This window comes from Chamaea fasciata, unplaced genomic scaffold (genome assembly GCF_029207755.1).
Source record: "Chamaea fasciata isolate MVZ Bird 193981 ecotype frontalis unplaced genomic scaffold, bChaFas1.0.hap1 SCAF_16, whole genome shotgun sequence".
NCBI classification, from domain to species: domain Eukaryota; kingdom Metazoa; phylum Chordata; class Aves; order Passeriformes; family Sylviidae; genus Chamaea; species Chamaea fasciata.
Window position 1 is genome coordinate 14,823,397 of NW_027094101.1, and position 15,051 is coordinate 14,838,447.

Below are 15,051 nucleotides of genomic sequence, written 5' to 3' on the forward strand. Positions count from 1 at the left end.
CGGAGTGCGGGTGGGCTCCGGGGACGGGGGACCTCTGGAGCACGGGGGTACCGAGGGCTGAGGGGTTTGTGGGTTCGGTAACAGGGTAACCAGGGTAATCGCTTGTGGCGGTAACAGGGATGCCAGTCGTGCTGGGGTTGGTCGGAGTTCGGGCTCAGAGCATGGGAATGACAGGGTCGTACCTGGGGCTGAGGGGCTCAGGCCACTGTCACCAGGCATGGGGGATTCAGAGCATGGGGGTATCGGGGGTGTCACGGGGCACAGGGGCATCGCTGGATCTGGGGCTGCACACACTGAGATACAAGGGCATCACCGGGCATGGGGGCTCTGGACATGGAGTTCACGGGGTGCCACCAGGGCTGGGGAGGCTTGGAACGTGGCGATACTGGGCTGTCACCAGGGCGGGAGGACCCAGGACGAGGGGTTGCCAGGTCTGTCACCGTGCTGGGCTGGGCTGCAGGGTCAGGGGTGTGGAGGTGGTGGGGGTGTCATTGAGACTGGAGGAGCTCGGGGCTTGGAGGTTCCACGGGCCTTCCTGGGGCTGGACTGCCCTTGGAGGAGGGGAGTAATGAGATTCTCAGCAGGACACTTGGGCTTGGGGGTGTCTCCAGGGCTTGGGGGAATTGGTGTAAAGAGATATTGGGGACATCACCAGGCTTGCATCACAAGGTTGACACTGGGGCTGCAGAGACTCAGGACATGCAGACAGTGGGGTGCTAATGGGGCAGGCGACCTCGGGGCTTACAGGGGGAAATGGGAGATGTCCAGGTTGGGGTTCTGTCCCCCCAATGACACCAGTGCTGGCAGCCTGGCAGCGTCCCTACCTGAACATCTTCAAGCACTTCCGTGTGGAGGAGTGGAAGCGCTCTGCCAAGGAGGGGGACGTGGCTGCCCTCACGGTAACGGGGACACCGGCACCGGGGGCGCGGGCACTGGCCAAGGGTGGCAGTGCTGACCCACCCCCTGTCTTTCCCTGGTTTCCAAAGGACACGAAGCTGAAGGGAACCATCTACCGGATCCGAGGCTCCAACCCAGCCAGTAGCTACCTGCAGCTGCCACGGGCAGGGACACAGTCCCTGGGGCTGACAGGGCGCTACCTCTACCTGCTCTTCAGGCCCCTGCCCCACAAGCACTTCCTCGTGCACCTGGATGTCACCACCGAGGTCTGTGACACAGGGTGGCCTCTTAAACTGCCACTGTGGGTGATTGAGGGACTGGGGATGGCACTGAGAGGCTGCAGGTCGTGGCTGTTCTTTGCTGCTGGTGGGTCACCCCAGACTGGAGATGGTTTCCATCCTGGTGGCATCTCAGCTGGGGCCAGGGGATATGGAGGGATCAGGGGACGGGACCACATGCCTTCTCTGCAGCACTTCCCTGCTGAAGCCACCAGGGTGACTAAAGCTCCGTGGGTGTCTCTTCCCAGGAAAACCAGGTGGTTCGCATCTCCTTCTCCAACCTCTTCAAGGAATTCAAATCCACGGCCACCTGGCTCCAGTTCCCCTTTGTCTGCGGAGCAGCCAGTGAGGGCACGGCCCGGCGGGGTGAGGAACTGGGGCTGGGCTGGCATGCCACCACCAAAACGAATTGTTAGAAAGTATATTGAGTTCTCAAGTCAGCTCAATGCATTTGAAGAGAAGCTGAGGCTGCCTCATCCCTGGGAGTGTCCAAGGCCAGGTTGGATGGGACATGGAGCAACCTGGGATAGTGGAAGATATCCTCATGGCAGGGGGATGGAATGAGATGGGTTTTGAGGTTGTCCCTCCCAACCCAAACCATTCCAGGGTTTTATGATAACAGTGGTGGGCCTGAGCAGGAGCCCCTCTGCAGGCACATCAGAGCTGTAGCTCCTGGTTGGGCTGTCCCCTATCCCTGTTCTCCCAAACAGTGGGGTGCAGTGTCAGGCCAGGCAGGAGCTCATGGAGGTGGTGGGGTGCCTGTCTGTCCTTCCCCACCCCTGAGCCTACAAGACATGTTTTCCCATCTCTCACTTGGCACAGGCCTGGTGGGAATCTTGCATGGTAAATACTTCATACTGAGCCCTGTGAACCTTGCATCTCCTGTCCGGGGTCCATGTCTGTAGCCTCCTTCCCACCATCCCTTTTCCTGCCTGTCCTCTCCTCCCCAGGTGCCCCCGGAGCAGCCCCGGCTGACGTGCGCTGGACGTGCCTGGTGCTAGACCTGCCCTCCATCCTGGCCCTGTACCTGAGCCGCAGGTACAGCCACCTCAGGGGGGTCAAACTCTGCTCCAACCTGCTCGTGAAAAACCTCTGCACCAGCGACCTGCTCTTTGAGCCAGGTGAGGAGCCCAGAGCTTGCATTGGCCCCTGCTTTCTCCTGAGACTCCAGCCCAGCCTGGGGGGAGCCCGTGGGGGTTCAAAGCTGAGTTTGCAGTCCTGGCAGAGTACTGGGCTGCTGGTCCTCTGTGATGTGAACAGAAAGAGCAAAATACTTGGTACAATCTTAAGTTGCCACACAGGCAGGGACATCTTCCACTAGCTCAGGCTGCTCAAATCCCTGTCTAGTCTGGCCTTGGACACCTCCAGGGATCCAGGGGCAGCCACAGCTTCTTTGGGCAGCCTGTGCCAGGGCCTCACCAGCCTCCCAGGGAACAATTCCTCCCCAATATCCCATCCAACCCTGTCCTCTGGCAGTTTGAAGCCATTTCCCCTTATCCTGTCCCTCCATGCCCTTGTCCAAAATCCTTCCCCAGCTCTCTTGGAGCCCCTTTAGGTGCTGGATGGAAATCTGGAATGGAATACAGTCTCCCAAACTGGAGAAAAGTATCCTCTGATTTTCCAGCTGTAAAAGTGAATGAAAAAAGCAAAGTTAAATACCTTTCTAAGGTTAGAAATTTTTTCAGGGGTAAAAATGAAAGGTATCATCAAGCCCCACTTCTGCAAGACTTGTGCTTTTATCTGCTGGAAGAGCCTGTGCTTTTTTTGTGTCAAAAATCTTCCAACCTGCTTTTTTTATCCACCTGCTCAGTGTGGCAGAGGTACTTTGGTCAAATCCTTTGTTTTCTGTCTTTCCTTTTTCGTGCTGGAATTCTGTCTGAACTGCCTGGCCTGCTGGGAAGCATCAGTGAAGAAGTTAAAGGGGCTGCTTTGAAATTCCCGAAACTTATTGTATCTTTCCTGAAACCGTTCCTGTTTCACTTTCCTAAGTTTTAAAATACATGGAGGAAATAAGACAAGAAAATGCTTAATGAGCCTTAAGAGAAATCACGTGAAACTGCTGAGTCAGTGAACAGAAATTACATTAATCTTGAGCCTGGGGGTTTATAACTGAAATCCAAGGGTTTATGCTCTGGGCCCTTCTTTGGAGGTTGGGAGTTACAGGAATACACCTGTGCAAGGTGAGTTTGTTGCAAACCTCAGGCTTGTGATCTTTGTTTCTCAGGTGGGGAGTGGTTTGTGCCCGTATCCCACAGGGAGTGTGATTTCAGGCAGCCCCCTGGGCCTGGAGACCTGACTGTGTGTGTGTCCCTGTCCTGGCAGGTGTGACACTGGCCGAGGCCCGGCTGGGTGACCTGTCCTGCCGCGGGGTCGCTCCCATGCCCCGGGAATTGGCCTTCCCTGTGCCCAAGGGGAAGAAGTGGCATGACCTCTATGACTACATCAGGTACGGCTGCTCCCGCCCCACTGCAGCTCCCAGACCTCCCCAAGCTCCTGGGAAGGGCAGAATGGGCATTCCCTAAGGAATGACAGATCCATGTGAGCCTGGGGCTCATGTGGGCATTTTGGTCCCACCTCCAGCATTTAGGTGTTGTTAACAAGGACACCGTTAGTGTCACCTGCCTTTGGTACCCCTGGGTTTGGAGGATCATGAGGCAAAGGGGGAGGGATCTTACAGCAGACAGCGAAGAGGCCTCTGTGCCGGGCTGAGGTACCAGGTGATATTGCCAGATGCCAATGCAATGTCCCAATGACATAATGCCTTCCTCTGGTTCTGCTCAGGTTCCCATGTGAGGGGGCTAAGCTGCTGCACAACTCCATCCAGAAGAGCTTCCCAAGTCCTGTGGCAGGTGGGAATGCTGGGGACGGCAGCCGAGGCTGTGCCACCCCAGTTGGGTGCCCTGGGTTTCCGAAAGAGCTTGACCTGCTCCTTGTGTTGCCCAGGTGACCAAGCCCTGCAGGAGCCTGGCTGCCCAGTGGTGACACTCTCCAGAGCAGTCTGTGACCGCCTGTCCCTCGTCCAGCAGAGAACCAGTCCCAAAGCTGTAAGTGCACTGTGGAGGAGGCTGCAGCTCCTTCCTTTCTTCCTGCTTCCTATGGAGCTTTTCCTTGCATCTCTGTCTTAATTTAAGATGTAGAAGTTGCTTGTTGTCGTTGGCAGCTGTTCCGGGCATGGTCTGGTGACCACAGCCCTGCAGTGACTGCCTGGGGTTCAGTGTGGTGCAGCACAAAGACAGGAGATGTGCCAAGTACCTTGAAGTCTCCAGACATCCATCTTCCCTGCCTCTGTGGAGGCAGCAGATCGGTGTGTCTTCAAATTATTTATAAGGAAGTGAGGTCTGGAGACTGAGGAATGTGATCAGTGCCCTCAGGGAGCAGAGCAGTGTGTGGAGCTGGGGCAGGCAGTTGCCCTCATCTTGGTTTCCCCTTCCCCACTGGGGGTGATGTGGGAGCTGATGTCCAGACTGGCTTACCAGCATGGTGGTGGGTGTTGGGAGAGCACCTGGGGGAAGCCATCCTCATGCTGTGGAGAGGAAGAAACTGAGGAGCACAACCTCTCTTTTTAAAGGGTGTCCAAAGGATGGCCATGAGGATGGTGAAGGGACTAGAGGGGAAGAGTAAGAGGTGCAGCAATCACTTGGTTTGGTCAGATGGAGAAAAAGAGACTGAGGTCAGACCTTATCAGGCCTGCAGTTCCTCCCAAGGGGCAGCTCCTATCTCTGCTCTTTGTGACAGGGGCAGGACCCAGGAACAGCTGCAGCTGTGTTAGGGGAGGTTTTTATGGATATTTAAGGTTCTTCCCTTAGAGGGTGGTTGGGCACTGACCAGTCTCCCCAGGGCAGTGGTCCCATACCTGCCAGAGCTCCAGGAGCATTTGGACAAGGCTCTGGTTTTCTGTCTGGAGGAGATGAACTGTGCACAGACATAAGGAGAGCAGCTGGTTAACAACCTGGCCAAGCCAGGTACCCAGAGGGCTGCTCTCCCTCCACGTTTTTTCCTCCTTGTTTGTGTTGCTGTGAAGAGGTCTCAGGACAGACAAGGGTGTCTCCCTGTCTCTGGCCCCTGGACTCTGAGCTCTTGTCTGAGGCTTTCCTCATTCCCAGGTCCCACATCGATGTCCTGTAATCACAAAAAGCATCCCTGAGGTTCACCTGGCAGTCCCAGGGCCTCCGAGAGCTGTGCCTGCTGGAGAGCCCGTGCTGGAGGAGACGCAGAGGCTGCACAGTGCGGAGGACACGAGGCAGCCACTGCCACCCAGTGATGGTGGCATCCATGTCTATGCTTACCAGAGGGGGGGACAGACAGCCCGAGCTGTGCCTGGCTCAGAGGAGGTGAGTGAAGTTGTGGAGGGTCACGAGGTGGCTTTGAGGTGTTTATTTCTAATGAAGGGAGGCAGGGAACACAAGGCTCATGCTGGAGTTTCAGTTAAACTTACAGAGCCCAAAAGATGCCTTTTTCTGATGAGCAGTTTTTCCCACCAGCACCCTGCTTGCCTTGACAGAGGGCCCCTGTGTTCAAATGTGCTGACCTTAAGCCACAGGTTTGCCCAGGTGTGTACAGGAAGGGCTCTGGCCCTTATGCCACAGGTGAGCCCCAGCCTACAGGACAGCCCTGGAAGTGTCCAAGGCCAAGTTGGACAGGGCTTGGAGCAACCTGAGCTAGTGGAAGATGTCCCTGTCCATGGCCAGGGGAGTGGAAATAGATGGACTTTAAGGTTCCTTCCAACCCAGTCCCAGTCTGGGATTGTCACAGTGGCCCCAAATCTCTGGGCATCACTGCGGCTGGATAGGAGAGCTGCTTAACTCAGACACCCCAGCTCCTCCTGCTGCCAGCTTTGACTCTGCCAGGTTAAGTGCTTTGAAGTTGTTCCCTCTGACAGGAGAAACCCAAAGCTGCCTCTGTGCTTCAGAGAGAGCTGAGCACTGGGGCTGGGCTGCCCCATGGAGGGAGGACCCCAGCCTAGCTCTAAGCATGATGGTGCCCTCTGGCTTTCTTTTCCAGGGGCTTGTACCAGATCCCATCCTGAAGCTGAGAACAATCATTGGCTTTGGAGGCTGCAGCACCAAATGGGTCAGTGGCTTGGGTGATCTGGGGAGTTGATCTGTCATTGTGTGGCCAGGATACGGATGTTTTGGAGGTGTGAAATGCAGCTGAGTGTGGAACTGCTTGATGTGGAAAATGATCCCAAAGTGGGTGGACCTGAGCATCTGTGACAACTGCTCTGCTGTTAGCATGGTGAATGAAAAATTATGGGACCCATTAGACAGAATCATAGGATGGAAAAGTCCTTTAAGGACGTCAATTCCAACTGGTTTTCCCAGGCCCATCACTGACACGTGTCCTCAAGTGCCACATCCACATGTCTTTTAAATCCCTCCAGGGACAGTGACTCCACCAGTGCCCTCGTGGGGCACTGACCACCCTTTCTGTGAAGAAGTTTTTCCAGTATCCAACCTAAACCTCTCCTGGCAAAACTTGAGGCCATATTTTCTTGTCCTGTCCCTTCTTCCCTGGGAGCAGAGCCTGACCCTCACCTGGCTGGCCTCTCCTGTCAGGGAGTTGTAGAGACTCAGAAGGTCCATGCTGAGCCCCCCCAGCTGCTTCTCATCAGACTTGTGCTCCAGATCCTTCACTAAATTTCACACCTTTCCAACACATTAAAACTGGTGCTGCTTTGTTGAAGGCTGGAAAGGAAGGGCTGTGCTTTGGATTGTTTCTGCGGCACACTGGGCCTTGCTTGTGGTCTGTGTTAGGGTACAGGAGGGGTTGGTTTGGTTCAGTCAGTTCAAGGCTCTGCCAGCAATGTTGTTTTCCTTGGATCTGCTGTTCAGTAGTAGGGAAGGGACCTCAAAGCCCATCCCATTCCATCCCCTGCCATGGGCAGGGCCACCTCCCACTAGCCCAGGTTGTTCCACACCCCATCCAACCTGGCCTTGAGCACTTCCAGGGCTGGGGAAGCACTCTGTGCCTGGGCTGTGTGGCATTTCTGAGCCATGTCCCCCCTGTCTCGGTGCTGCAGGCTCTGTGGACACAGGACAGCACGGCTGTGGTGTACCCCTGCCACGCCATCATCGTCGCCCTGCTCCTCAAGACTGGCGAGCAGAGGTTCTTCCTTGGCCACACAGAAAAGGTGAGTGTAGCCCTTGCAAGCCCTGATGGCAGCCCTGTCCTCGCACCCTCGTGCCAGCTCTCATGAGCTCCTCTCTCACAATGCTTCTGGTGCCTTGAGAGGCTACCTAGAACAGAGGCTAGACAGTGTTAAAGGGGTAAAGTAGGTTTGTTTATTTAAAAGGCCTTTAAAGGATACACCTAGAGCAGTACAAGAGCCCAGCTGAGGCTACACCCAAGATGAATGATGGTACATGAGTTTTCACACTTTTATAAGTTTTGGTCCATTTACATGTTGGGGTTAATTGCCCAATTACAGCTTCAGGTTATGAAGTCCCATCCTCCCAGACTGCTCTCCTCAATTCAGTTTTTTGCACTTTCTGGGCCTGAAGCTGCAGTGGTGTCCTTGGTTCTCGGGCTGGAAAAGGATTGTTTTGTCTAACTACACTGTGAGGAGAACTTTCTAGCACTTTATTTGAAGGTCAGCTATATCCCAATGCAGTACAGAATCTGGAAAATGTGCAAGCTAAAACTGAAGGCATCACTTCCTGCAGGTGTCGGTGCTGGCGTTCAGCGGGAGCAGCACCTTGCTGGCCTCGGCACAGGCCGGGCCCCGCAGCGTGGGGCGCCTCTGGGACTTCCCCATGGGAACCTGCCTCTGCCTCTTCAAAACCTACCTGCAGTCCCTCGTGTCCCTCAGGTGGGTGTCAGTGCGTGCAGCCGTGTGTTCAGCAGTGCAGCACAGCAGCTTTTCCATGCTATTCCTGCGTGATAAGCCAGGGATGAATTACAGCTGCCTGTGCTTGCCACCGAACCTGCTGGCAGCTGGCCTGGATATGCTGCCAGCTCTCTGCTGAGCTTATCCCTCAGGTCTTGCTGTCTCCTCATCCCCACAGCTTGTGCCCTTTTATGCCCTGTGAGGATGAGCCCAGGGTACTAGGAGCTGTTTTTCACCAGGTCTCTCTTGCAGCTTTTCCCACAGCGGAGCTGTTCTGTGTGGTGTCGGGAAGGACGTACACAGCAAAACGGTGAGAGCTGACGCTGGGGCTGGGAGGTTTCCCTGAGAGAACTGTTCTCCCAGATTCTGTCGTTATTTTCCAGGCAAACCTCTGTTCTCAGCTTCCCTAGACATGTTCTTGGGGGACATCCCTTTCTCCTTAGCTGCCTGGAGAATACTTTCCCTCTCTGCCTGATGCTTGTGGGTGTTCCTCAGCTGCAAGCGAATGAATCCTTTCGGAAGCAGCTGGAGAGAAACCTGCTGGGGTTGTGCTTTGGGGCTGTTCTATCCCTGCAGTGGTCCCAGCTAGGACCCAGGCAGGGTGATGAGATTATATCTTTAATTTAACAGTATTTAGGACAAGATGTGAGGTGACATCTTCCAGCTCCAGGCATCACTGTGGGAAGGGATGCCGGGCACTGGAGCTGCCGCCCACCTTTGTAGCTGGGGATGACGCAGATCCCACATGTAGCAGTCAAAAATAAACTTGTTCCATGGGACTGGGGGTTTTGTTTTGGCAGTGGAACTGTTTTTAATCCACTGTGTTCATCCTTTAGTGACGACCATCAGCAATTAGCTATGCCATCACTAAGTGAAGGAAAAACCACAGTGCTCCCTGTTTTTTCCCAGCATGTGGCAGTGTTCTGTGATCCATGTGGGAGCTGGGGAGGTGGGACCAGTGGGGTGAAAGCAGGGTGGGAGAATGGGGGTGCTGGGAGAGTACCTCTCCCAGGGTGATGCCTCAGCCCATTCCAACCTCTGAGGTGATGCTGGGTTTAGTTTCAGCACTGTGCTGGAATGCAGAGCATCCTCCTGAATTTCTGCAGGCATCTGCCCCTTTGCTTTAGGCAGAGGGTTTGACTCTTGCCCCTGGTGATGGGCAGTGAGGGCACACAGACCTGTACCGAGCAGTGGACACGTGCTGCCTCTCACTGCCTCCGCCCTGGGACAGCTCCTATATCCCAGCAGGCAGAGTTCCCACTGCTCTGTGGATTTTCTTTCCAAGTCAGCCCTGTTGCCAGCAGCCCTGGGATTTAGAACCTCTAATTATGGATTGCAGACAAGGATATTGCCACAAAGCTTTGCGAAGCTGTTGGACTGTCCTAAACCCTCTGTGCAATGGGTTTTATTTCCCTGCTCCAGCTCTGTTACCAGTAGTTCATGCCCAGCTCTGGAGCAGCTGCTGGATGAAAAGCTCTTCTGCTGCCAAGGTTTTGAGCAGCTCTCCCATCGTGTTTTCTTGGTTCAGATGGTGGTGGTGTGGAACACTGCTCAGGTGACTCGTGGTGGAGGTGTGACTGTGCTGGCCAAAGCACACACAGATGCGGACATCCAGGCCATGAAGATTGCTTTCTTTGATGATACCAGGTAGTGGGATGGGAAAAGAAATTGAAAGTATTGATTCTTAGATATTGGGGAGAAATTGTTCCCTGGGAGGGTGTGGGGGCCCTGGCACAGGGTGCCCAGAGAAGCTGTGGGTGCCCCTGGATCCCTGGAAGTGTCCAAGGCCAGATTTGGATGGGGCTTGGAACAACTTGGGCTAGTGGAAGGTGTCACTGCCCATGGCAGGGAGTGGAATAAGATGAGCTTTAAGGTCCCTTTGCCCCAAACCACTTTCATTCATTAAGTCTGGCACAGCTGGGAGGGAACTGTGGTGTTGCAGCCATCTGGTTGCCATTCCTGTTCTCAGTCCTTGCTGTCAGTAGCCCTTGGGACACACTGCCCTTCCCTCAGGGGCCTGGGGAGCCCTGCCCTGGTGCTCAGGCCGTGTCTCCTGGGACAGGATGGTGTCGTGTGGCCGGGACAACATCTGGCTGTGGCGAGTGCGGAGCGGAGCCCTGCGCTCGTGTCCCGTGGACCTGGGCGAGTACCATTCCCTGGACTTCACCGACCTGGCCTTTGAGGAGGGGCCCGGGCTCGAGCAGGAGCCAGAGAACCGTGCACTGTAAGTGACAGGACCTGTCACTGTCACCTGTCCTGGGCAGCCCAGCAGGAGGGAACTCTGCAGCTCTCCCTGTTGAGCATTTGTCTTCTGCCACGACCACGGCGCTTGCCTGGGGTTCTCCGTCAAAATACAGCTGCCTTCTGGAGCTGGGACAGGCTCTCCCCACTCAGCACGTGTCACCTCCCCAAAAGGATTTGGCTGTTCACAGAACAGTCTTTCCTCTTGCTGCACTGCTGTTCTGCCATATTTAGTGACTCTCTCCCCACCCGAAGCTCTCTGTTGGATTCCTGGGTCAGCGGGAGGAGCCTGGTACACATCCTCTTGCATACAGACACACACTTTGTTGTTTTATTTTAATCATCAAAGCCAGACCTTTGTTGTCCCACAAAGGCAGAGCTGTCAGCTCAGCCAGCCTGTGGCAGAGGGAGGCTCCTTTCTGGAGTTTATAGCAAGCTTTTAGCTCTTTTGCTAATTCCTGTTCCAAAGGGTCAGGAAACCAAATAGGGAGCTCTGACTTCTTTGGAGGCATGTGGAACACTTGGACACCTTGTTGGCCTCTTTTATTACTTGTGAGCCAGGACTGCTTTACACAAACCAGTTGAACCAAGGTAAAGCAAGGTGGTTTTTTACAAAAAGCAAGTCTCTCCTGTTTGTTTTTTTTTTTTACAGCTTTGTGTGCAGCAGGAGTGGCCACGTGCTGGAGGTGGACTACAAGAACGTCTGCGTGCGGAGCGCACGGCGCCTGCTGCCTGCACAGCCCCAGGGGGACAGGCAGGAGCAGGCAGGGAGCAGCTCAGGTGGGAACAGGAGCAGGCAGGGAGAGGGGAGAAAACAACCAGGGACCACCTCCACCACCATTGGGGTCAGAAGTCTGCTCAAACCAACCAGCTCTTTACCTACTACTGAAGGATTATTTTGGGGTTGATTAGATCATTGCTATTTGCCTCTTAAGGACTGCAAATAATCTTCCTTAGTACAGCAAAGTGTCGTTTCTTAAGAAAGATTTTAGCATTTTAAATGCTGATTGCACTTTCAGAGAAACACTACTTTTAGAAACATGAAACAAGGTCTTCATTTGCTGATGGGAGGCTTAATGGAGAGATGGAAAAAGAACTAAGATTAACAAAAAAGATGAATTTGGGGATTTTTTCATTATTCAGCTGGTGCAGAGCGTTTGGGGAATCTTTGTTTCTCTACATTAAGTAGACCAACTTTCAGCTCTTCCATTAACTTGAACAGCGGGAAGAATTCCCTTTCAAGTGTGATTGCTCTGATATCTTAAAACTTGGTGCATAGTTTCCTTTTGCAAATTGAGCTAATTAATCTATAATGTGGCCTTTGAGAGGTTTGTAACGCAGTTCTCACTTCACGGGCAAGAAAGGGATGAAACAAGGAGGAGATGAAACAAAGTCCTTGGTGCCTCCTGGTCTCAGTGCTGGATCTGACTTACGGCCTTTATTCCTGAATTTAGGTTGAATATTGGGCAAAATTTCTCGACTGAAAGTGTGATAAGGCATTGGAACAAGCTGCCCATTCTATCCCTGGAAATGTTCAAAAAGCCTGTGGATGGGCACTTGTGGGCATGGGCTGGTGGTGGGTTAATGGTTGGACTCAGTGAGGTTTTCCAACCTTAAATGATTCTATGAATCAAAACCTCCCAGTTTGTGGATCTGTATCTTCCTTCTGCAGAGAGTCTTTGGGTACTTGGCAATGGAAGGGTTTGTACCTCAAGCAGTTAATCTGGGATATCCTTTGCTATAGGATCCTGTTTGAGGCAAAAATATGGCAGGGATGGGAATTTTCTGTGCCGAGCAAGAGTTTCACAATGGTAAAGAGGAGTTTGAAGCCCTGAGAAGGGCTGGCTGAGACCCTTCAGCCTGTTCTGCCAGTCACTGTGGGGTTCCTACATCCTCCTCAGGCTCCAGCTGGGTGTGGATGGACTCTACCAGACTCAGCTCTTGGATGGGCCCCTCTTGGGTTGAGTTTTCTTGTTTCACCTGTGTAAGGAGGTGTGGTTTTTTGGCTTTCCAGACCCTGGGATTGCTATAAACAGTATCAGCATGTCCCTGACCTTCTGTGCCACGGGATCAGAGGATGGCTACGTGAGGCTGTGGCCACTGGACTTCTCAGCTGCTGTGTTAGAGGCAGGTGAGTAGAGGTGGGAGTGGTGCCACAGCACTCCTCATCAGTGTGGGCTGCGTTATGTGTGCTGCCTCCAGGGCTGACTGGCTTGGAAGTCTTCAGTGGCAATTATTCATGTTTATTCTTGTAACTCATAGGAGAAAGGCAGGATCTCCTGGGAGAGAATAGACTTCCCATCTTGATTTCTGTGCCCTTCTAGCCACAGCTCATCTGTCCATGAAAAATTTGGGGAGTTGTCGAGCACTTCTTGATTGTTTTGGTTGTTTTTGAAACGATCACCATTACAGCAGAGCCCAGGGACGTTAGGAAGGGTGGAGGCTGTTCTCTCTAATCAGTCACTAAACTCACACCTGCAAGCGTTCAGCCTTCAGGTTGTGGGCTGCTCATTCCTGTGGGCATTGCTTTCCTCAATGTGGGCTTCTTGGTTTAGGTAGACAGGTGTCTGCCAGGGAGGGTTGGAGTCTCCCTTAAAATGTAAGCCCCTCCCCCCTTTTCCAAATTATTATAAATTTGCAATTAAAAGGCTGTCAGGCAAAGATTTTGGGAATAGGTAGAGCAGTTCTTTACTAGGGATATAAAAATACAGATGTTGTGGTACAGAAGAATAAGCAAGCAAACAAACAAACAAGAAATCCTAGAAAACCCTGACAGAGTCAGAAATACAACCTGACGCCCTGTTGGTCAGGGTGTTGGAAGCAGTCCACAGTAAGCCCTCCTGGAGTGGCAGATGTGGTTCTGTTGGAGTAGAGATGGTCCTGTCGAAGAAAGGGTCCAGTAATGGTGAGATGGGTCTGGTCTTCCTCCAGGAATCCAGTGGAAAACTGGATACCTAGTGGGACTGTGGCTCCTTTTTATCTAGGGTTAAGATGGTTTGGTTCCTCCTCCCTGTGTGGAGCAGCTTACAACAGTGCACTGTAACGTGGAATGTCATTGATGAGCTCTTAATGGTCCAGTAGCAGAAGACATTCCCATGGAAGTAGTGAAACAATGAAGAGAGATAAGTAGCACACCACCATCTGATAAGTGACACTGACCCATTTGGGCAAAGATAAGCAATTCTGCTCCACCCAGATGGAATAGAATAATATGCTCTTTACAAAACCCATGACAGTGGGTCTGTAGCTGCTCCTTTCCCAGAGGATTTGTTGACTCCTGTGTCTTTCCCCAGAGCATGAGGGTTCTGTGAGTTCTGTCTGCATCAGCCCAGACAGCCACAAAGTCCTGTCCACGACAGCTACTGGGAATCTGGGCTACCTGGACATCCAGGCCCGGGACTACAACACACTGATGCGCTCTCACAAGGAATCTCTGCTGGGGTTCTCTGTGGAGGGGAAGTGGGAGCAGATAGCAACAGTGTCCCAGGACAACACCATCCGAGTGTGGGACCTGGCCTCCAGGCAGCAGGTGGGTGAGACTAGAGGTAGGTGGTGTCTCATGTTTATTAAGAGGCTCCCTGGTCTCTGTTTGGTCCAGTTATCAAAGCCCTGTGGTTCAGGAGCCCTCCCTGAAACATGAGGGGGTCCTGTGGGCAAGAGACCCTTTGGAAGTAGGGAATTCTGAGGTATTGTTAGACAAAACTATTTCCTTTTTCTCCATCTGTTGAAGATTGCCTTTTAGCACAAACCATAACACCCAAAGGGCTTTATCTAAATGCCCAAAGGATTTCCCTGGGCTTTGGATCCATCCAGGCAGGAGCAGGGACACACTCATGGTGGAGATGTGAGGCTGACCAGTTGTTGGGTCCAGCTGCAGCTCCAGTCCTCTCCAGCTTCATGCCCGTGGTGTCTCTTCCCTGCAGCTGTATGACTTTGCAGCTGCAGAGGAAACTCCGTGTACCGTGGCCTTCCACCCCTTCTGGAACATGCTGGCCTGTGGCTTCGACAGCGGCGTGGTGCGGATCTTCAGCCTGGCTGCCTCTGACCTCCAGCTGGAGCACAAGTGAGTGAAGTGGGAGCTACATGGGCTCTAACTGGGTGAGGAGACAGAGCCACAGTGACAATCATGGAGCTCCACAAGCCTCAGGTCCCAGCTGGGTGGGTTTGGGGCAGATCCCGCTGTGCCGAAGCTCCGGGTGATGAAAGCCTTGAGGGCTTTCTTTGTGACTTCCCAGTGGACAGCAGTAGGAAAGAACTTGTCCTAGAGAGCAGCTGGGCAGGGAGCCCTTGTGAGCCTCAGTGTGGGATTGGGAGGACACTCCCAAGGGAGAGGGAGCAGGTTCCACCCAGGCCTGGAGCGCTGCATTTGGGGCTCGGTTTTCTGGCAGGTTGGAGAGTTGGTTGTCCTGGGCTGCTACAGGGATGAGCACAGTGGGGTCCTCCTCTGTTCCTGGTTAATTTATTCTCTTGGGTTCTTCACCATGTTACACTCAACATCACCACTGTTCCCTCTGTCTGTGACTCTTTTTTCTCTTCCTTCTTCCACGTTTTCTGCCCTCTTTCAGGCAGCACCGCACTGCGATCACCGGGCTGACCTTCTCTCCCGATGGCAATTTGATGTTCAGCTCCTGCTTGCAGGGAACTCTGGCTCTGTACCGATTTGTGGCACAGAAAGCACAAGTTCTGAGAGTCCTGGGTAAGACTCTGGGGTTGGGGTTGCCTTTCTTCTTTTTTTGTATTAGCACAGACATCCTGACACCAGAGCCAACCCAAACTCCTCCTGCTTGGGGTGATATTCCCCATGAACCT

At 53.3% G+C, this 15,051-nt stretch overlaps 1 protein-coding gene across 1 annotated transcript in view; it reads left to right on the forward strand.

The window, feature by feature from the left end:
• Positions 1-298: 298 nt before the first annotated feature.
• WDR90 (WD repeat domain 90) overlaps positions 299-15,051 on the forward strand; it is a 44,916-nt gene continuing 30,163 nt past the window's right edge. Inside the window, 20 exon segments of the mRNA XM_066197762.1 lie at positions 299-691; positions 693-899; positions 987-1,163; positions 1,424-1,541; positions 2,126-2,296; positions 3,498-3,621; positions 3,957-4,024; positions 4,119-4,219; positions 5,279-5,506; positions 6,177-6,245; positions 7,195-7,305; positions 7,838-7,983; positions 8,254-8,311; positions 9,530-9,648; positions 10,064-10,225; positions 10,895-11,022; positions 12,257-12,373; positions 13,536-13,771; positions 14,166-14,305; positions 14,808-14,938. Of these exon segments, the coding sequence (XP_066053859.1) occupies positions 569-691; positions 693-899; positions 987-1,163; positions 1,424-1,541; positions 2,126-2,296; positions 3,498-3,621; positions 3,957-4,024; positions 4,119-4,219; positions 5,279-5,506; positions 6,177-6,245; positions 7,195-7,305; positions 7,838-7,983; positions 8,254-8,311; positions 9,530-9,648; positions 10,064-10,225; positions 10,895-11,022; positions 12,257-12,373; positions 13,536-13,771; positions 14,166-14,305; positions 14,808-14,938 (2,734 nt within the window). The 5' untranslated portion in view covers positions 299-568.